The following is a 21,545-nucleotide window of genomic DNA, read 5'->3' as shown; positions in this document are numbered from 1 at the left end:
TATAATATTCCTTCATCAAATTTGGCCTTTTTGAATAAACTCTCATCCCAATGATTTTAAAAATGTTGGTAACAAGTTAAGTAAAATCAATTGCTTCAATTGCTGTTTCTGTATATGTTTCGCATTATAAATTTTACAATTAGATAACAAATGAGTCATGCATTTTATGGATTTTGATCCAATATTATCTGCACGAAATTTAAACAAGGAGAGGAATACCATCATTGAATTATACATAGTGTGCTATCTGTAAATAATGTGGTGAGAGGCTGGTGCTTGGTCTTAACACTTGTGGGGAGGTATTTGGTCCATACTGATGTTTGATGATAATGGTTTAGGAAAGAAGTGCATTATCCGTAACATTAAAAAAAAAAAAAAACATAAACACAGTAATCAACCCGAAGGTCGGTTTAGTAGGTGATGGTAGAGATCACCCAGTACTAAGCCCTACACGGCGTGTGAAAATTCACACATCAGGGTAGGGGGGCCAGTTCCTTTCCCAGGAAGACCTGGTACCTGAAAAATCACTTTAGCTTGGGTGAAGGTGCAGGTGCCCAGAGTGCCTTGCCCGGTAATCGAACCCGGGACCCTCCGGTCAGCAGTCCAACGCTCTATAACATTATGAAGTGAAAAATCACCTGCAACTAATTGTGAAGATTTGAACCCCATGGGTTTACATTCAATACTAAATGTTATTTTTATCCCAGATGGTCAGTACCACCTATTTTCACTCCATTATATATGGATTTCAAATTTGGAGTTGTTTATTCTTTCTCTCCCTGGACCTGCCAGCCATGGCACATGACCTATAATGATACTTTGATTACCACCTTTATTTACGTGTAATGTTTATTGTTTAATTGAAGAATTTTTTGACTGCGATTGTAACTATTAAACTCATTGCTATTATGTGATGTGATTATAGTGCTGCTTTATTGTGCGATGTCAAAAGAGGCCTAAGCAAGATATAGAATGAACTTGATTATATTTTATCACAACTATTCATGAGAAAACTGTAGTGGTCTTCTTAGTGAGTGGAAAGAAGTGGACGGAAAGTGATTGAAGTCATTTCATAATAGGGAATGTTTTCCCCTAATTCTATGTTTTGTATTGCATTATGTTCAGTAGTCATAACTTGCCATTTATGAATTTTTTCAGAGCAAATTAACATTTTTTTGGTAATCACTTCAATGAACACACCATCTACTTGGCTTTTCTCAAACAGAAAAACTGGATGGAACTTTAAAATGAGTTAGTGCAGTGTGGCACTGTTGCACAAGCTGTTAAAACTTTTCCTTGCATGTGCCCTACAAAGATAAGGTAGTGTCTTATATGCCAGTGCATCTCATAAGCCATCAAACTTGATAAATCATCTTTTCTCTCTTCCAGGCTCTAAAATACCCTCAAAGTTTTCATATTTAATTCACCAACCATCCAAATTTACAAACTATGATCTTGGAGAGTTTAATAAACTAGGGTGAAAATTATAATTTTCCTTATGAATATAATTTAGAGCCCTTTTTTGGAAATGGTCTGGATTAATTATTTATGAAATGTTTTTCAGCTTCTCTCTGCCAATTGATATATTTATGCTCAACATTTCATTCATTCTCATGATTGGAATTAATTAGAAATTTCCATTCTGCTATTAGAATCTGTGTTGGAGACAAAATTTCAAGATAAAATGAATCCCTTGATACAGAGAAGCCGAAAAAAGATGCTATCATTTAATATGTGCATGCACCAATGTAACATGATCAATAAAAAATTCACAGCTTATGCAAGTTAAATAATTACTGAAAATTGACCAAACATAGATCAAGAATTAAATTAATAGAACTCCTGTTACACACAAATATTACTGACTGATTTCAATGATTTCATTTTGTATAATGCTTCACTTAGCTAATGCATGCCTAATACCATATGTATATATCAATGATTACATAATGTTGGGCCTAATTTAAATACATGTCCCTTCCTGTATACTATAACCTTGACATGATGGAAGGGCTTGTGAATTATGTTAATCCTTAGCTGTGCTGGAGGGAGCAATAATACTTGCTGGTTGGGTCGACTATGCCAGATATGTTGAAGGCAAGGAGATAGATGAAAGGTTGTCACTCAGAGTCTATTCCTCAGTCAGGCAGCTGCAAAGGCATCTAATCCAGTGGGGTGGCCATTGAGTGATGGTGTCATGGTAAAAACACTATTGAGAAAGACAAAGGGATACCACCTCAATTATTTACCCCAAGACTTTTAGGATGGACATCATAATAAAAATGAGTTTTGGGAACAATGGGACTCGGCCTAGTCGGCAATCAATCAGCCAGGAGCAGGAGTGGCAAGGTTTCAGCTTTCACTATTTAACGAAATCCTTTGAAAGAGAAAGATACTGCAGCTACGCAAAAGAGGACCAAATTAGTTAGAATAGGGACTTGGAATATTAGGAAGATGTTGAGGGCAGGGAAAGTAGAAAATAAAAATTGAGAAATGGAGAGAAAAAATAAAGATATTTTAGGCCTGTGCGAGGTGAGATGGAAGGACAGTGAGCATTACTGGAGTGATAATTATATAGTAATATACAGTGAAGGGAAAGAGAGCCAGCAAAGGGTGGCCATTATATTGAACAATAAGGGAGGTAAAAGTGAAGTAAACAGAGAGAAAGTGCCTAATAGAATATTATGCATAGGAGTAACTTTTGAACCAATGAACACAGTCAATGTTCAGAATGCCTCCCAGCAATCATAGGGAGAGAGAAGTCAATAGGGTGTACAATCAGTTAGAAGACATAATTGTGAGTGTTCCTGCAGGGAGACAATTGATGGTAATGAGGGATTGGAATGTGATGGTAGGCAAATGAAGAGATGGTGATGAGGTGGGGGATTACAGTTTAGGTACGATGAAAGACAACTGGGAAAAATTAATTGAGTTCTGTAGGAGGCAGGGTTTAATCATAATGAACATTTGGTTTAGACACTACAACAAGCATACGTATATGTATGTATAAAAATGCCTGGGGCTTCAGTAAGATATCATTTAGACTATTACATCTTTAGGCACAGATATAGGTACATTTTAGATAGATAGATTTGCAGTTTCCCAGGAGTGGATGTGCACTCAGATGATAATTTGATGTATATGAAGTGTAATTTGATGTAAATGAAATACGAGGGTCATCCGGAAAGTAGTACCCGTTCGTGCCGCATGAAGTGCTGACGACGCGAGTAGCCGCTGGACGAGGTCAGATAGCTTCAGTGGCTTGTCTGCCTTCTCTGAGCCAAGTTGCGTGACGCTAGCATTGCCTGTGTTGTTTCTGTGATTGTTTACAATGTTTAAAAAAATTGAGAACGCCGCCAGTTGTGAAGTGAGGGCAGTGATTAAATTCCTCAATGCAAGAAACGTTCGCCCATGTGATATTCATCGCCAATTAAAGGAGGTGTATGGAGACAATGTAATGGACGAGTCGTCTGTTCGGCGGTGGTGTCGCAACTTCAACATGGGGAGGGGGAACACACACGACCATGAGCGTTCGGGGAGACCGTCTGTCATTACAGACCAACTGGTGAGCTCAGTTGACGAATTCGTGAGGAACGATCGGCGCGTCACAATTGATGACATCTGTGAGCATTTTCCCAATGTTTCTCGAACAATTGTTCATGAAATTGTTAAACACCATCTGCATTATGCAAAAATTTGTGCAAGATGGGTCCCTCGCGTATCTCAATGAGCTGGCGGCGAAGGACTATGCAGCAGGAATACAGAAACTTGTCACACGTTATGACAAATGCCTTAATTTGCTTGGAGATTATGTTGAGAAGTAGTTTAAAGTATCCTCTTTCAAATAAAATTTTTTATGTTTGTTAATATTTACTTTTGTGTCTTTATTTCAAGAACGGGTACTATTTTCCGGATGACCCTCATATAATTCTATGAAGTGTATCATCAGATTCAAAAGAATAAAACAGCAAAGATAGTTTAGGAAATGGAATTTAGGAACGTTAACTGGAACAACAAGAAAGGAGTATCAGCAGGCTGTAGAGAAAAATATGAGTGAGGGTAGGGAGCTTAATAACTACGGTAAATTAGTCTATTGATGGCAAATTCATATATACTTGCAGTGTGCCAAGCAAAAAATTGCATCTTACTTTTCTGTATGAGTCAATATCAGTTGGTCAGATCTCCAAATAGGCACTACATATCTATTTCTAATTTTTTAAATAATGTAGTTTCCTTATTTGAATTATTAATCCAATATTATTTTAAATTCCAACTCAGATTCTAAATCAACTATTTTTTTCTCCATAAATGAATCATCTAGATTATATAGGTTTCTGTGAAATATTTATTCTGCAAAATACTTGTTCATCATAAATCAAATCTTGGTAAAGTAGGAGCACATTCAGTTTCAGTCAAACTAGGAGCCAAGGATGTAACCTTGGTAGCTAAAATAAAGTTTCTATTGTAGTACCAACTTCTTTATTAAACCAGGAAGTATTAAAACAATCAAGAAATTCTAACACAAGTTTGATTCTAAACTTTTTTCTTTAGATTGCTGAGAATTTTGATATGCCATTCTTTGAAGTGTCCTGCAAGCAAAACATTAACATTGAAGAAGCTTTTCTGACTCTAGCAAGGAGGATTCGCGAGCAACGAGAACGAAGGGTGAGTGTGTAAAAATTGAATTGTTAAATTAATTAAAAATAATGAAGACACAAAGATGCATTTTATATTATGTATGTGGGCATGAATATCATGAAATGGGTAGTATGCTCTGCAAATCCCTTCTTAAGAGATAAGTTTTAGATGGAGTCCATCCAATTTATTATTGCTCAAAAAGTGCCATACATGACCCCACTACAAATATTTTAATCAATAAAAAGAGAATATTAATACATACTTTATAATTATTTTATGTATCATCATTGCCATTCATTGACTTGAAAGAGTAGTGCCATTTACATTCCTAATTTTAATTCCTTATTCTCCTCTTACCTTTTCTACAGAGGCAACATTGATATATAGCTAAAATAAATGGTGATCTTAGAAGAAAAAATTGATATTGCATAAGTATGCCATTTTGCTCAAAAACCTTATCATCTGCTACCTATTTATAGGCTTGTCTATATCATTTACTAGCTTTAATGGAATAGAATATGTTTTCTTGAGTCCACAAACATCAAGATCAACTATCAGTATAATATGAGTCAGAAATGTTAAATTATAATATACCAACATATTTAGGAACTTAGATTTTTGAAAGCAAATGATATATTTAATGGTATTATCTTCAAATATGTGCTTGACGACTTATTTCTCCCTTGCGTGAATCTTTATGAACTTTATCATATTAATTCTTTCGAAATTCCATTGTTGACATCAGCCCTCAAAAATTATATGGAGGTAATGATAACTTGAGCTGACCCAAAGAACTCTTTACAGGCCAGCATATTTGACAGTGCTGAAAGGCAAGGATCCCGAAAGGTGGCACTTGAGGATGAGAACAATGAAGAGGCAGGAGGAGCACCATGGCGCTGTGCATGCTGATAGTGAGATCTGATGCAAGTGGGAGCAATGCACCATAAGATAAAACACTCAATTATCCCTTTTCATACCACATATCGCTTCCATGACCTCTTATTGTTACCCCTGAAGAGCTGCTGATGCCACTTGAACGGTGGCTGACAGCCATCCCCAGCATCCCAAAGCACAAATGAGAGAGTGAGTGACACTAAGGCTTCATGGCTGCGAATGAAGAAGTGCAGCAGGGAGATCTCCTTACTGCTTCACCATGGTTACAGCAAAGATTGACTCTCTATCCCTGATATTTGACAATGAAAGAATGGCGTGCAGGCAATGTATAAATATGCACTGATTGTGCTTTTGTTGACACGCACAGATACTATGTATCATAAGAAGCTATTTCTCAAGATGTGTAACCCTTTCTCTTCATATTTTTTTGCCAATGAAAGAGTTACTTGACGAGAATGAATAAATTGCATGTAAATTAGTGAGTGAATTAAACTTTCGATATTTGACCTTCAAAGTTTATTTTTGTGTAAATATTTCTTAAAAACATCATAGAAGCAATCCATTAAGTCACTAGTATTCCAGGATTGCCCTTAAAAAGATTTTAGTCCATCTATTAAGAGTTTTCATTCTAAAACAAACGCAATTCTGTAGCCAAGTAACCGAAATATTAACTTCATTTCACTAGATATTTTATTTGCTTTTTGGTAGGTTTGGTACCTACTTGGCTAAAAAAACTTCTGGAAGCTGTTATGAGTCACTTATTTTCATGCATTACAAGCATTGATATATCTATTTGTTTGGTAATAAGAGAAAGAAATGCTTTTATAGTATCATGGATTTTTTTTCAAAAACAGAAACCATACAAATAGGGGAGACATCATTGAAACAGGTTTTTCAGGTAGCAGGTGATTATGGAAAGGCAAAAGGGATTCTCACCAATTCAAATTTAAAATGGATTAAACAATAACATTTTCATGTTCGATTTTTTCTTGAGGCTCATTCTGGCTTCACAAGAAATGCAAAACTGCACTGCGCTTACAAAAAAGACTGCTAATATTTTTACCATAAAATAAAAGCATCACCAACAATATCCTCAAAACTAAATATCAAAAATGCATCAGCCCCAATGGTTTCCCTTAAATTTCACAGAAAAAATAGCTTCTTTCGTCGGAGCTCCTTCTGCATTTAGCCCTCTTAAACATCCTTGCTGATTTTACATAGTTTAGGTTATCACATAGTTAGGTGGAAATATGTTAAATTTACCTGTGATTCATGCATGTGAATGTACCTGTGATATACTTATCTGTAATATGAGCATGCTGTATGTAGGTCCTAGTATTAGTGAAAACTTATGAAAAGAATATGGGAAAACTCAAGAAGCCAAGCTATCTATCTTTATGTGGAAAGATACTAGCTTTATTTACATTAAAAAATTAACATCCGAAATTTCTATCTTCATGATTTTAATATGTGCATATTTAATTTCCTCTTTTTTAACAGCATCTTATGATGAGGTTTGTAGAGAATGCTGAGCATGTACTTGAAGTAATTTGGCTAGCATATTCATTAAAACCACTAAAATCACATTTTGTAAGCCTTGAAGTTGTTTAATCTTCTTATTGTAAATGATTAGCTGATACCACCTAGCTCTGCAACTCAAAATTATGATGTTGGAAAAAAAATTTTTGTCAAAGAAAATTGTCTCCTTAATTTCTAGTTTCTCCAGTTCCTGCATATCTAGTTATGTAGAAATATTAGATCTAATCATGGCACTGTCAGTGAGTATAATGTAATTTACTTGCATTTAAGCCATACAGTTTTATAAAGCATTCATTATACATATATTCAGGTGTGGTATTAACATCTATTTCTCTATGGTATTATACATGATGATGAGGAGGAAATTAAGATGACCGAAAATAAAATGTACTTCCATTTTCGTTTTTATACTACTTTTGGATAGACCTAATTATAACTAAGAGACTAAGTTAGAGAAAATTTTCGTGACTCTCTTCAGAGCTATATATAAAGAAAATCAAAAATGAAGCAATATTTTTTTCAAAGTGTTTCAAGCGAACATCATGCCTGATACCACATTCTCCACCATATAGCCTGAAGATGATATCAACTAGGTGCTTCATAATCACTAGAGCATTATGAGTACCTACATTTTATTTTTCAATGACTTATCCAGCAAATGATACAGAGAAGGCTATACAAAAGATAGAGAAAATCTTGGCTGAGTTTCACACTATTGATGAAAATAATCCTGAGTCTTAAATTTTTAATCTGCATCACGATATAGAAATTTCTATTTTATGATAAACAGTAATGTATATCACAAGATATGGTGGTGGGTATTGACAATCATGAAATTTTATTTTAAATTGATACCCCTAATTTTCAACTGCTGGCTTGTTTTTTTTGTAGCTATTATTGTTTTGAATGGCTGACTTTCGGAAGTGCTGTAAATATCTTGCAATTTTGTTATCAGCATCACCCTCAATTAAATAACCCAAAAGAATGCCAATATGTTGGTCCTTTTTTTGGGAGCTAATATTTTTTTTAGCAGGACAGTTATGTGTAGGGTCCAGTGTCCATCAAATACTTATCTGAACCTGGCAGATAACTGTTAATAATAATATTAATTTTTTTCACATTTAGCTATGAATACCTGTATCCAAAAATAACTCTCTGTCTTACCTGAGAGATATTTTTTGATTCAATTAATTCATGTGAGTTAACAACAAAGATTCACAGCTGTTACATAGAACACAGAACCTATAACAATGGTGCAGAGCTTTGTGTGTTGAGATACAGACCGTACACCAATGATACAGAGTTTGGTATCATGCAATGCATAACTCAAACCATTACATAAATCCTGTGTCCAGATACTGAATAGTTTGTATCATCTTTGTATTCATTTTCTCCCCAAGAACTACGTTTTTTTATTCCTAATTTTTAAAAAATCCTTGAGAAGCAGGTTGAAAAGCATTTCAGGTAAACCATAGGCTAATAGAAGACTAACTGTAACACTGACCTCATTTATTTTATCAGTGAAGTAGTCCACTTCTAGGTTAAATGAAATCACAGCACATAAGGCATTTCTCAAGAAAAGTATTAATTGTAATATTTTCTCACTACTGAAACAATGAGAAGTTTTTTAAGGGCACATCAACATTATTTGGCAATAGGCATTATTATAAATAGTGCCTTGTAGAAAAGCTTAAAAACAATATGGTGAATTATATATAACTAATCTGAATACATGATATCTTATTTTTCATTGCTTTCCTTCAAGAAATTTCATAGTAACATAGTAATTCATTCATTCAAACTCATATTTTCTAGTGAACACATCTTTTGTACAACACATAAAAGTCAGCAGGCGAGTACCCAGGTACATACAGGAGCAAAGAAACATCAAGGAACTGAAAGAGGGGCTGCATAGTTCTAGCCCTGATTTCTCTTCACAATTAAATCATCCCAAAAGGATGACATGAATATATAATCAAGAAAACATAAAAAAACCCTAAATGAATTCATTAGTACCCATGTACTGTTCTCGTACGTTCACAATATTATATATTTAAAACGAAATTCATGTGAGAAAGTTTCATCATCAGATTCATTCCCAGGTTGAAAATTTTAAGCAATCATTTTTGATAAAAAATAATGCTTGTATGGCTTTGATATTGCCCGCAGTATAACAGATTCAGATTTTTCCAAGGAAAATGAAATTTGAAAGAGGTTTGTCTTTCTGAATCAAAGCTCAAAAGAGATTATTCCAAAATAATATATTTTTGGCAAGATATCTACTTCAAATTAGAATGGTTTCATGATGAAAATCACAGAAACTCCTCTCGAGGTTTCTCCTGTGTATCCTCATTAGTTTCACACTGAAATACACAAATATGTATGTATGTCTGCATTATTCCACTTCACCCGACACACTATTTAAGCATAGTGCTATGCATCTCTTTTACAGTTTAGATTTTACATGTCACACATTACAATTAGGAATGTTTATATCGGTCCCCACTTTGATGAGCATCTTGACTTAATTTTGGGGGTAGTAATAAATGGATTATAAAAAACCCCAATAAATAAACAGAAACTCCAAAGGACATGAATATAGTTAATGACCATTCTTGAGTCAGGGATAGTGTGAGCTAAGTTCTCAGCTTAGTAGATGTACCTTAATTTTCACTGTTCTCTGTGCACAAATGTAGTTACCAATGCTAACTACTAAGTCTTTGCCCGTTATCAGGTTTTTCATTAATTAAAAAGGATCATGACAGCTCAAAAATTACCTTTATTAAGAGATGAATAGTTTAACTGCAGAGATTTGTTACATAAATAAAGGTATTCAGTTTCTACTATAAGGAAACAATATAATATGTATAAGCCAGAGACTAATTACCTATCTAATGATCGTAGCATATGAACAAATTTAACTTAAAATAACAAAATGAGATAACTGCATGAAAACAATTAATTTAAAGTGTACTGTATGAGGTTAATTATTTAAGGTGCATAAATCAGAGATTTTAAAAGATATTTTGGTTAAACTCATATTGTTTCAACTTGTAACGAGGTAAAATTCAGGAATGTTATTTAATATTCACCAAATATATGATTCAGAGTTAGCTATTCCAAGATCCTCCTTTATTTTTGATCCTCATACATCTGTAATTTTTCCCTAAGATCTTTAATCACTTCATTCTTCTTACAAAGAATTTTCTTCAGATTCTCATGAGCCATGTCTGGATCAATAAGTCGATCTCCCTGCAAATTTAAAAGGATTCAGTCAGTCAATTAATTTTCTGAGATGCCAATATATGGTTATTCGAATTGAAAAGTTTTCATTTACTTTTATTTTCACTTAAACAGAAATTATTTTTACCTGACTCATTACCTTACATGCTAAGGCAGTCTTGAAAATAAGATAAAGAGCACTTTAAGCCCCCACTTAAAAGATAAGCACCTGCCTTTTCAATTACCAATCTGTACATCAAATGTTGCAAATTGAAGGTATCTTAATTCTTTCCTTTTCTCTTCCTTGCTTAAATTATCTGAGTTTTGCTCGTTTTCATCATTTGTCCATCTCAATTTCACTCGACTTGAACTTGAAAAAATATCTTTCCATTCTGTTACTTTCATATATGTAAGACTCACGAGTACATTAAGGGTGTCTAGCATACTAAGTTGCACAGACTGAGGCAGTTATAATTACCCATAGCACCTATATGATGATCTCATGAGATCTTCATGCAGAATTAATTATAAGAACCTCATATTTATTTCGACAGTGTTGTTTGAATCATTTTAAAATAATTCAGAACCCTGCTTTATATATGCTTTTCTTTATATCTATTCGTGTTCTGAATCACAATGTACTTTTCCACTGGCATGAGAAGAAGTGCAATGAAATATCACATCACATGTTAAATTCTTATGCATGTTTAACCCAAGCATGTAGGTCATCAGAAATTCAGGCAGTAATAGACAAAATAAGATTAAAATATAGTGGGTACATATGTGTACACAATTCATTTTATGCAGAAAAACCAAATTAAGAGCTTGTTTACTTCTTTTATTAGAGGCAAGCTGTGTACATAATTCTTCAAATGGTTAATAAAACTAATCATATTTTATTGTTGGGATGAACATAGACACATATAAAGCAATTTAATTCAGAATGAAATTTTGGCCGAACTCAGGGTGATAGTGGTTATCCTTAGTTTTTTTACTATTCACCAACAATGAGAAACAGCCGATATGTGCCCTTTCCTTTTCTGGTTGTGATTTTACATTTGATAACTAACAGCAATGTCAAATAAATATGAAGGTAGGCCATGAATACAGACAGTCGGCAAGCACAACTTCCCACTTCTATGGGACTGTTTAGTTAAAGGGTACTCCCAACCAACAGGAAAAGGTTTTTTTACAAAATCAGGTGTTTGATATTTCAGAGCCAATTGCTTTTCATTGAGGAGAGTATACTTCATCCAAGGGTGCATTTTGTGTGCTCACCACATGCAAGGGGAAAATAGAAATACCCCAAAGTATTCTTTCCTTACTCTTTGTCCTAATGCATTTTAATATTTAAAAATTAAGGAATGCATATTAGTTTTTAATACTGCTTCTAAAATTGCACCCAGAGTCATTTTATTGAATTAAAAAACTCAAACGTAAAAGTAATACATTTTGACAGCAAATAAAAATCTTTGGAATTTTCTAAAGTAGAACTGACATAGATAAGCATACGTAAGACCCAGCAGTCATTCAGTCTAGAACTCTAAACATAGGCACTTATCAGCACGGTAACATAAGAAAGTAGAAAACACCACAGTTGACAATAGACAACATGTAAAGAGCATGAAAACACACCTTTAGAGTATTTTTACCTCAAACCTCAATTTTACATTAACCCCGAGTTCACATATTTTTCCTGGTCCCCTCAAAACCATAAATTTAACTTGCCTTCTGGTGATCATCACTACCTCTTTCAGTGATGTTTGTTGCTTCAACTTCCACTAATTTGTAATCAGGAGGATGGCCAGAAGTATGAGACAATTCCAATTCTCTTATCTGCTCTAATAGATCCCTGTAAGAGGAAATGATAGTATTTTTTTCACTAGGTATGTTTTTAAGACTTGCAAAAAATTTTCAAATGGTCAGATGCTAATGCTTACTCATTTTGCATTTCTGATATATTTCCTTTCAAGGTGAAACCCATATTTTCTGCTTGTTTAAATAATTGCTTCAGAAGTAAAACATTCATGTGAGAAGTGTTGATGAGTTCGGATTCAATATCACCACATATGCATTGGCATAACTCTTGTATAATTTCTGCTACTTCATCAGAAGTATAGGTTCCTTCTAGAAGACTTAATAAGGGCAAAATCATAAGATATTGCACAAAATGATTTGTACCAGAGTAAAACTACATACACACATCACTCTGGAATGGTAAGTAGCCAGAATACTTCACCGACCTAATTACATGATACATACCCTCAAGAAGGAGGGTATTTTGATAACAAATAGGTAAGTACATGAAAATAGTTCTTCTCATCTAACACATAATGTTTTAACTAATTCATCTTTGTGGTAATTGAGAGTCGGACATAGTAAAACTAAGTTATTGACTCAGTCCAGTGATTCTTATTCACTCAATAATAATCATTAATTTATCCTTGATAATCGAAAAACAAACCATTGCAAAATTAAGACTACAGTTCATGGATGAATATTGAAAAAAAAGCTTTTGTAATCACATTATGTTATACTCACATTATATTATTTATTACATTATTTATTTTTAATGCTGTAAACCATTTGACTGGGGCGTAACTCCATCCTCTTAGAACAATTTTAATACTGAAAGTTACGATGTGACAGCGATGCTATGTGGCGTGAGTGAACTTCAGACATGCCGCATGCCCATGCAACATTTTGTCAACTTACAGCAACATTGGGCATATTTGGCTTTTCCCATTGCAAAATACAAAAAATACTAAGACTCTCCCTTCTACTGGAGCCGGTACCATATACCATTTGTTTCGGTTAAATGTTATGTTCACCAACATGATACCCCATTTAGGTCAATTCACTAGAAATTGGAATTCGGGAGCGGGGTCAATTGATGCACCCTTTATTGTGATAACTTCCAATATTAAAGGCCTGAATCTTAATTCTGCTAGATAGGATTATCTGTAAGATCTCAATCCTTGAGTCCGTTTATAGAACTCAAATAGAAGTGCTTTATCTGTAAATTGTGATGTAGACCCCTGTATCCTACACAATTTAACTTCGGATTTTGCAAAAAACTGATTTTTTTCTGTTAATACCACCTTCTATCAGCAAGTGCATGACCTTCAAATAGGGAGTAGATCAAAGTTGGCCACTAATTACCAAAATGAAACCAAAATCCGAACAAAGGTTACTCTCAAATTTATATTGAACTATAAAACTCCGAAATTCGTTTCCCCCAGTCCATTTAAAATAAACTATTGACTGTAATGAAATTCAATATTTAACTAGTAATTTAAATTCAGCCAAAAATCACAAAATGTCTCATCCCTCTACATTTTCTTCTTCTGTTGTATTAGAAGCCCATAACTGACATCCATATGTATCTTCATCAATAAGTTGAAAGGCCATGTTTATACTTGCTAGGGCATCTTTTCGATGACCAGGATTAGCCCGGTAGGTCTCTTTTGATTCTCCACCTACTCCAGAACCTAATCCGACGCGAATTCCTTCGGAAAATTCCATGTTGGGAATAGGTGGCTAATATTCCCTGAGAGGATTATTTTCTAAGGACGACAACCAACCAACTTTTTTTGTGCCAACTAAGTCTCAGTGATAACGCTTAGATGCATGGTGAAACAATTCCATTAATAGGGGCCAAAGTTACATGCAGGTTAATTAATTTCATTCAAATAAATCTAATGTGAGGGAAAATTTTTTCCCAGAAGGGATTGTGGAAACACATTCCGTGAGTGGGGACTGGTTAGGCCCGTGGCTTTAAAAAAAAAAAAACAAATATGGTAAGCAAAAGAATTTGATAGCTCCTTGAGCTTTCATTCGTCTCGACTGCGTTTGTGCAGGTGTATTGCAATGCTTCAACTCAGTGAAAATATTACAACACCTGTAATGGGTGTGTTTTAAATATCGTGAAAAAGTGTACAAAATATGCGAAAGACTTCGCCTACAGTGCATTAAACGGAAACAAAATTAAGTTACCGGCTGTCAACAAATCTTTTAAAACAGCTTTCTACTGCTTTTAGATGTTGTATCCTTTGAAACCTCGCAAACTCCACATATTCAGAAATAAGGCTATCATGACTTTGACTCATTTTCAAATTCTTAACCTTTTAAAAGTAATTTCCCTACTAAATAAAGACAACCACGGTTTGCTAACAATAATGAGTACCTCACTACACAAACATTGATCAATCTTAATTAACTGAACTTGGCCCACGGCTTCTTCACGGCCGGTAGAGGCTAAAGATTTTTCAGTAATACCAACACACTCGGTAATCCACGAAGAAAATCATAAACCAGTTCATTTAACTCGCTAAAATTGACATTAGAAACTCACCAGTGCTGTCTCTAATCACTAGAAAGCGCAAAACCGTATGCTCTTTACGTAGCATAAAATCCAGGGTCCTCCGAAGGTAACTAAACTGAAGCTAGCCCCATTGGACAGTCGTCTTATACAGCGAAATGACAAAGTTTTTTACAATATCTCCTAAATTAGCTCATTTTTTCTTGAAATTTAGCATACATAAAAAGCACTACTTCTTCTATTTTCAGATATGCGGTTACTGTATGCTCATGGTCTAGTTTAGGATCCATGGCACACTATTCGTAATTGGAGTAGCCCTTTCAACCAAAAATCAGAAAGTACTTGACCATAACCTACAAACTAGAACATTTTTCTTTTGAAATTTAGTGTAAATACAAAGCACTACCTCCTCTTCTGGCAGGGCTACGGTTACCATATGACACCAGGGATTCCTTCAAGTCGAGACTAATAATTCATTGTTGGACAAATAACCAACTTGGCCAAAAAAATGATAATGATCAGAGACACGAGTTATCTATTTGTTGTTTTTGCGTATTTATTTGGTTCCATAATTACATAATGATAGGAAGGAATTGTTTGAGAAATCGTATCATGTTCATTATTTTTATTTAAACTTATAGAAAGGCATTATGTTGGTGTACAGTTTATTTGTTCACAAGCTACACTTCTTCCGAACAAAATATTGAGAAACACCATGATGCTTCTGGATTGAATAGAAAATTGCTGAACCAATGAGGAACTTCCCACCATTACACAAATCCTCGACTTATAATGCAGGCGAGCGCCAGGATTTAAGATCAGGTCTGCCGAGGAGTCTTCATTTTATCGTCATTCGTGGTTTCCGTCTCTTTGTGTTGCAACATGCGGTACCTTTTCTAAATTCCTACGGACGAAATTGAAGCTAGCATGTTTTTTCCTCTTCCGCTATCAGAGGTAGCTCCAGTCAACTCGATATGGTTGATTGTTGCATATAGATTAATTTTTAAATCATCATTCGGACGGTAATAACATAATATTGGATTATGACATTTTTATCAAATTTAAAATAGTATACAAGTTGTTTATTTCTGTGGTCAATAATGGACTTGTTATTTGAATTTCCTTTTTTGTGGGTATAATGTGATACGTGACAAATGGTATGTTACTAGGACGACCGTGAAAGTTATAACTTCGTGTAGCAGCTGAAAGCACTTATCTCATGAGGAAGAGGTTAATTATTATTAATCGTTATTCTCCGTTTATGTTTGTATAGAAGTGAAAAAAATGGAATACCTCTTAATTATTTGTTTTAATTTAGATCAAGTTGTTTTCTGTGGTTAATCACCATATTATGGGTAAGAAATGTTTTACTGCTTGCCCTCGGCCCGGTGATAGTCTAGATAATGTTATTCATAATGTTTCTGGTGTATAGCAAGAAGAGGGCAAACTAATAGTTCAAGAAGGAATTTCCAAGATGTTAGGGAAGAAGACAATTTAAGTGACAACTGTGAAAATCTTAGCAGGCCTGATCCAGCTTATTTTAGCGAAGAAGAAAATAGTCCTGGTTTCAGCCAATCTCGATTTGCATTTTCCGCATACATTTTCGGAATTGCAATTTTAATAGGCAAGATATTTTCTTATGGTTATGTTTCAAACTTTCTCAGTCGAAGTGCAAGCAAAAGATAAATGATATTAATTCACCTACATCATGTTAGGTATCGCTTCAATTCATTTCTTTTCAAATATAAAAAAAAATCATTCTGTAAAGTTGTAAGGAATTTAAAAAGTCACATTCTAATTAGTTAAGTAATTATTAATGAAGTTGGAAGAACATGAGAGAATGTACACAATATAGAACTGTAACTTAAAGTAATGACTTTCAAACAATTCTCTCTCCAAAATTTATTGGTGACCTTTTTTCTGGCACAACACATGAAAGAGCACAGGATAATGTAGCCCGAGATAGTTTTGTAAGGGAAAACCAGCTCCCTAGAAGAACAACTGACTTTTGATTTGAAGTAGTCCTGCCAAATTTTGAAACAATATCAACTAGGTGAAACAAAAGGTGTAGTAGTCCAATGGGTTGAACATTGGTCGGCAGACTGGAGGTCCCAGGTCAAATTCCTCTGGGCACTAACAGCTTCACCAAAGTTGGGTGACTTTTTGGATACCAGATCTTCCTGGGTAATTATTGGTGGTATGCAGAAAGAAGCCGACTCCCATACTCATGTGTATAAATTTCAAATTCTATTTAAATTGGCAATAGGTGTACTCTATGCTAACCTATTAAAAAAACCTTCTGGTGGATAACTGTATTTTTTGGTATTTATGTTTGAATGTAAAGAAATTATTTTTTCTCCTGTAGCTCATTAGTCCACCCTATGCAGGTAAGTTTTCAGCTGACCTTCAAAACTAATGTAGGTGCATACAGGAATATCACAGTTGCAATTTTGCTACCCATGGACTGTGAACTTTTGGGTTTTGTGTAATTTGAAGTGCATTTCTGCATATTATTTTAATTTTGAATGAGGTATAATTACTGCACTTATTCAACATCCATTAAACGGTAATTAATTATATGGTTCATTTTATGTATTTTAATTTTGCATTCCACTTTTACTATGAATTACTGATGGGAATGAATGTGTTTTTGTTAAAACTGGTCATTCCTTTCAATCAATTTAATTTTCATAGGATTTTCGATAACATGTGTTTCTGATCATTGGACATCTATCAAGCAGTTTGAGATTATTAAAACAGATTTTCTGCGGTTGGAAAAAGAAATTGAGATCATAAAGGTGAGTTATTTTACAATACCCCTAAAAGAACCCTGAATTGAATGTTGTTTAAATGAAATATATCCTGTGACATATGGCAGAATGGATAAAAATGAAATGTAACCAAACCTCCCTATACTGAACTCAGTACTAGTGAGAACTTGTATTATTCTAATCCCATGTTAAGAAAGAAAATATTCCATGGCTGGCATTGCACTCATATTTAGCTGTATGCTACTTAATTCCTCCATATGGACTACAATCTTGACGTGGTGGAAGGGCTTGTGTGTTTTGATGACCCATAGAGCTTTACTGGCCATTGATTGTGCCCAGCAACATGGGAGACAAGGCTTTTTCAGTTGTCATGTTACTGAAGTGACAGGAGCTGCACAGAAGATTCAGAAAATGGCCAAATTAGTTGGAATAGGAACTTGGAATTTTAGGACAATGATGAGGGTAGGATAATTAGAGAATACAAATCAAAGGATTACTGGAATGATCTTTATAGAGTAATATATAGGGGAGGGGAAGAGAGTCAGCAAAGGGTGGCTGTGGAACTGAACAAAAAGGTAGTTAGAAACATAGTAAATGTAGAGCAAGCTAATGATAAAATATTGTTAGTAGAAGTAAATAAGGAACCAGTGAACTTTGCCATTGTTCAAGTACACATGACACCAGGCAATCATAAGGGGTAGAGGGTACAATGATAGGGTATACAATCAGTTCAAAGATATACTCGTCAGTGTTCCTAGGGGAACATTTTATAATTATTGGGGATTTAAATGCGATGGTAGGCAAATTAAGAAATTGTAGTGAGGTAAGGGAGCATGGTCAAGGGAGAAGAAATTACCATGGGGTAAAGTAATGGAGTTCTGCAAGAGGCAGAAGTTCATCATCACCAGCCTTGGTTTTGACGCCAAATAAGCTGTTGGTACACCTGGAAAATGCTGGGGGATTCAGGAAGGTATCGGCTACACTATTGTGGTAAGGTGCAGACTTAGGAACAGCATGGTCAACTCACACAGTTCCCTGGGAGTGTATGTGGACTCAGACCACATTTTAGTAATAATGAATTGTAGAACGTGATTCAAAAAGATAAAACAGGGAAGGAAAAATAGTAGTTGAACCAGAAAAGATCCTAGAGAGATGGAAGGAATATATTGGAAAACTGCATGGTAAAGGCACTAGACCAGCAAGGTTAGACATAGGAAGGAGTATGATGTAGATGAGGGTAGCTGAGGTTCAGGCTTACTCGATGCTGAGATAGAAGTGTATTCATGAAAAATTCATTAGGCAAGGACAATTTGCAAAATTCTGAAAGAAAAAGGTACCAGACAACAGAATGATTAATCTGCAGAGTCCAAGCCCAAGAATGTAAAGTAGGTGTTGTTGTACATCTTCTTGCATATTAGGGCTTAAGCAATGCTTGAGCCATGGTCCCAGAGGATAAGTGTGCTACCCATGTTATACTTGAGCTTTGACTCCAAAGTGCATGTTAATAAAATCATTTTTTTAGATGTTCTTGAGTAAATATGTATGGACATGGGCACTTTTATATAACATGCAAAACAAAATTAGAATATTAAAAAATGTGATTTGATCTGTTCATTAGGAAGAACATAATTTCTCATGACACCACCATTTGGGAATGCTCAAATTCTGCAAAATTGAGGTAATTGTTGTGTAATTTTAATTTCCAAAAAAATCACATGGGTGGTTACTCTGGAAATGTAAAATATTTAATAATTTTTTAGTAAAAATTATGGAAATATGCCGCAAGTGGATGCATACCTATGTATAGGTTCTTATGGCGGCATTACAGGGAAGATACGGGTAGCACAAAGAGTGGACATCCTCTATGGGTATTTGATTTTTCACCCAAAATATATGTGCAGTAAAATCTTTCTGAGATGAAATATTAAAGGCTCCATGTTCTATTCCTGACACAAGTAATTTTTGTGCAGGTATGTCGAACCAATTGGTATAAAATGATTTTGCAATGGTCATGGACATTGGCCTCAGCGGGAAAAGCAATGCAAGTCATAGCAATTGATTGGTAGTAATTTGAAGAATATTTGTAGATAACGGGCTATCCAACTCAAAATCTGTGGCTGTACAGGATTCATGTAGTCTGGAGTATGCTTTCAGTCATTCATTTTTATGGCTCTGTGATCTCTGATGCACTTGGGATTTACATTTCTTATGATTGGCTTACATATATATATATATATGTGTGTGTGTGTGTATATATATGTATGTATCACACATGTGACCATATTAGGTTCCCCATGGATAGGCATGAAGTGTGAAATATGTAATGTACCATTATGTCTGAGAAATTGTCATCACGTCTGTCATTCACCTTGGCTTGTGTTATGGAAACTTCATTGGCTGCCATTATATTTGCTAAACTAAAAATATGCTAAGAAGAAAAGTTTATCTTTAGCTTCTTAGATTGTGATGATATTTCAGTGTGATTCCTTTCCGCAAAAGTAGAATGTGAAACACACGTACTTAAAATCAATTTTTGCAGTTGTTTACCGATTCATAATTCCATTCAGTTATGGCATGTATTATAATATAAACGTATTACTTCATGACTTGTGTTGGATAAAGTAAATCACATAATTATACTTGTTTATTGTCAGAAAATGTTGCAAGAAATAACTCTACCAATTGAAAATACCGAACGGAGAATGACAGGAATAATGGAAATGAGGAATTTTCTCTCAAGCTTATACAAGTCAACAAATGGGCTAAAAGAGGATATAGAGAAAGGTATTTAACAAAAGTGATGAAATTAGGTGCATTACCACTTTTCAGAGGCTTTTGTATGACTTACATTTTTAAAAATTTATATGTATGTCCATCAATTTGTATGATATGGAAAGTTTGCTGAGGAAGGGTGAGATTGGGGTGCTATACAGCGAGGTTAAATCACTATCGGGAAGTAAGAAGGGAAGATCTGTGCTAACAGTTAGAGATAAGTCGGATAAGATAATAGTTGACACAGGAAAGATCCAAGAGTGATGGAAGGAATATATAGAAGAACTGTAAAGTAAAGAACTTAGACCAACAAAGTTAGACATAGAAAAGGAACATGATGTAGGGGAAGATAGCTTAGGTCCAGGCATACTCGACGATGAGATAGAAAAGGCATTAAGGGAGATGAAACGAAATAAGGCCGCGGGGGTAGACAACATTCCTGCGGAACTACTAAAAGGTGTAGGAAAATGTGGAAGGAAGAGGCTTTATGGACTGATTCATAGCATGTGGGGACTCCAGAACAATGTTTGATTTCCCACGCAGCTCAAGTTGTTCTCAGGATCATCAACAAAAGGATATAGAGTAGGGTAAATGATTACTTATGGGATGATCAGTTTGAGTTCAGGATGGGGAGAGGCACACGCGATGCTATTGTAGTAATGAGATCGCTAATTGAGAGGAATATAGAATATAATCAGGATGTATTTGCCTGTTTTGTTGATTTCAAAAAGGCATTTGATAGAGTGAATTGGGAAAACCAATGAGTATATTGCAGAAAATAGGAACAGATTTGAGGGACAGGAGGCTAATCTGCAACCTACACGTCTCAGACTGCGCAGGTGCAAGTGGGGAACAGAGAGTGATAGGCAGTGTTAGGGAGAAGTGTATGGCAGGGTTGTACGTTATCACTGATACTGTTCAACGTATATGTGGAGGTGAAATAGTGTTCGTCCTTTATGCGTGTTCCTATCCCTTTTCCTTATATATGTTTCTGTATATATGAGTATTTATTCGCCGTTTGGCGGGATTTCGTGTTTGAATGTGTATTTGGCCAATGTGGCTCATCTCTTTCTTCTGGCTATGCGTGCCACGAAACGCACTGTTCTTTTCCTGTATGATGTTGTATGAATTCTAACCACCTACCTTTCCTCTTGTGTATTGTCTATTTCTCCTTTGGTGGGTGAAACAGCCCCCTGACGCCATCTCTTGGCTAAAGAATCGGGGCGCTTGGCGACATATAAGACCCACGGATCTCAGGGTAAATTACATATCCTCGATAGCTCAAGTGGTTAAGAGCATCCGCCCGGCAAGTGGAAAGATCCGGTGTTCGAGTCCCGGTTGAGGAAATATTTTTACTCTTGTGATCCGTTCGATTCCGCCTTCCCCAC

At 35.0% G+C, this 21,545-nt stretch overlaps 2 protein-coding genes across 6 annotated transcripts in view; one reads left to right on the top strand and one right to left on the bottom strand.

The window, feature by feature from the left end:
- RabX4 (RAS oncogene family member RabX4) overlaps positions 1-7,441 on the top strand; it is a 33,284-nt gene extending 25,843 nt beyond the window's left edge. For both annotated transcript variants that reach the window (XM_071588035.1, XM_071588036.1), the window contains 2 exons: positions 4,552-4,665; positions 5,443-7,441. In XM_071588035.1, coding sequence (XP_071444136.1) covers positions 4,552-4,665; positions 5,443-5,547 — 219 coding nt within the window. In that variant the 3' untranslated portion in view covers positions 5,548-7,441. The remainder of the gene's footprint in view (positions 1-4,551; positions 4,666-5,442) is intronic.
- Positions 7,442-9,069: 1,628 nt separating this feature from the next.
- LOC139690266 (leucine zipper transcription factor-like protein 1) lies at positions 9,070-14,734 on the bottom strand. Of its 4 annotated transcripts, none has more exons than XM_071587613.1 (4): positions 14,290-14,488; positions 12,234-12,428; positions 12,042-12,145; positions 9,070-10,323 (listed from the first exon to the last, which is right to left on the bottom strand). In XM_071587613.1, exons 1-4 carry the CDS (start codon positions 14,400-14,402, stop codon positions 10,307-10,309), a joined length of 429 nt encoding a protein of 142 aa, XP_071443714.1. In that variant the 5' UTR covers positions 14,403-14,488; the 3' UTR covers positions 9,070-10,306. The 4 variants fall into 4 exon arrangements, 2 of the variants coding, with proteins under 2 accessions (XP_071443714.1, XP_071443713.1); XR_011701464.1 differs by lacking the exon at positions 14,290-14,488 and adding an exon at positions 14,648-14,734 and having other exon boundaries at positions 9,079-10,319; positions 12,018-12,145; XM_071587612.1 differs by having other exon boundaries at positions 9,079-10,319; positions 12,018-12,145.
- Positions 14,735-21,545: the final 6,811 nt, after the last annotated feature.

The sequence above is a fragment of the Hetaerina americana genome, unplaced genomic scaffold (assembly GCF_022747635.1).
Source record: "Hetaerina americana unplaced genomic scaffold, ioHetAmer1.1.p SCAF_3, whole genome shotgun sequence".
NCBI lineage: Eukaryota > Metazoa > Arthropoda > Insecta > Odonata > Calopterygidae > Hetaerina > Hetaerina americana.
This window is presented reverse-complemented; position numbering and strand designations above follow the sequence as displayed.

Excerpts from the sequence above, each read along its gene's own strand:
- LOC139690266 (XM_071587612.1), bottom strand. The coding sequence starts at position 14,402 with ATGAGTCAAAGTCATGATAGCCTTATTTCTGAATATGTGGAGTTTGCG. Across the intron at positions 12,429-14,289 it reads AAAAGATTTGTTGACAGCCG|TCTTCTAGAAGGAACCTATA; the intron begins GTAACTTAATTT and ends GCCCTTATTAAG. Across the intron at positions 10,320-12,017 it reads TGATGATCACCAGAAGGCAA|ATCGACTTATTGATCCAGAC; the intron begins GTTAAATTTATG and ends ATTTGCAGGGAG.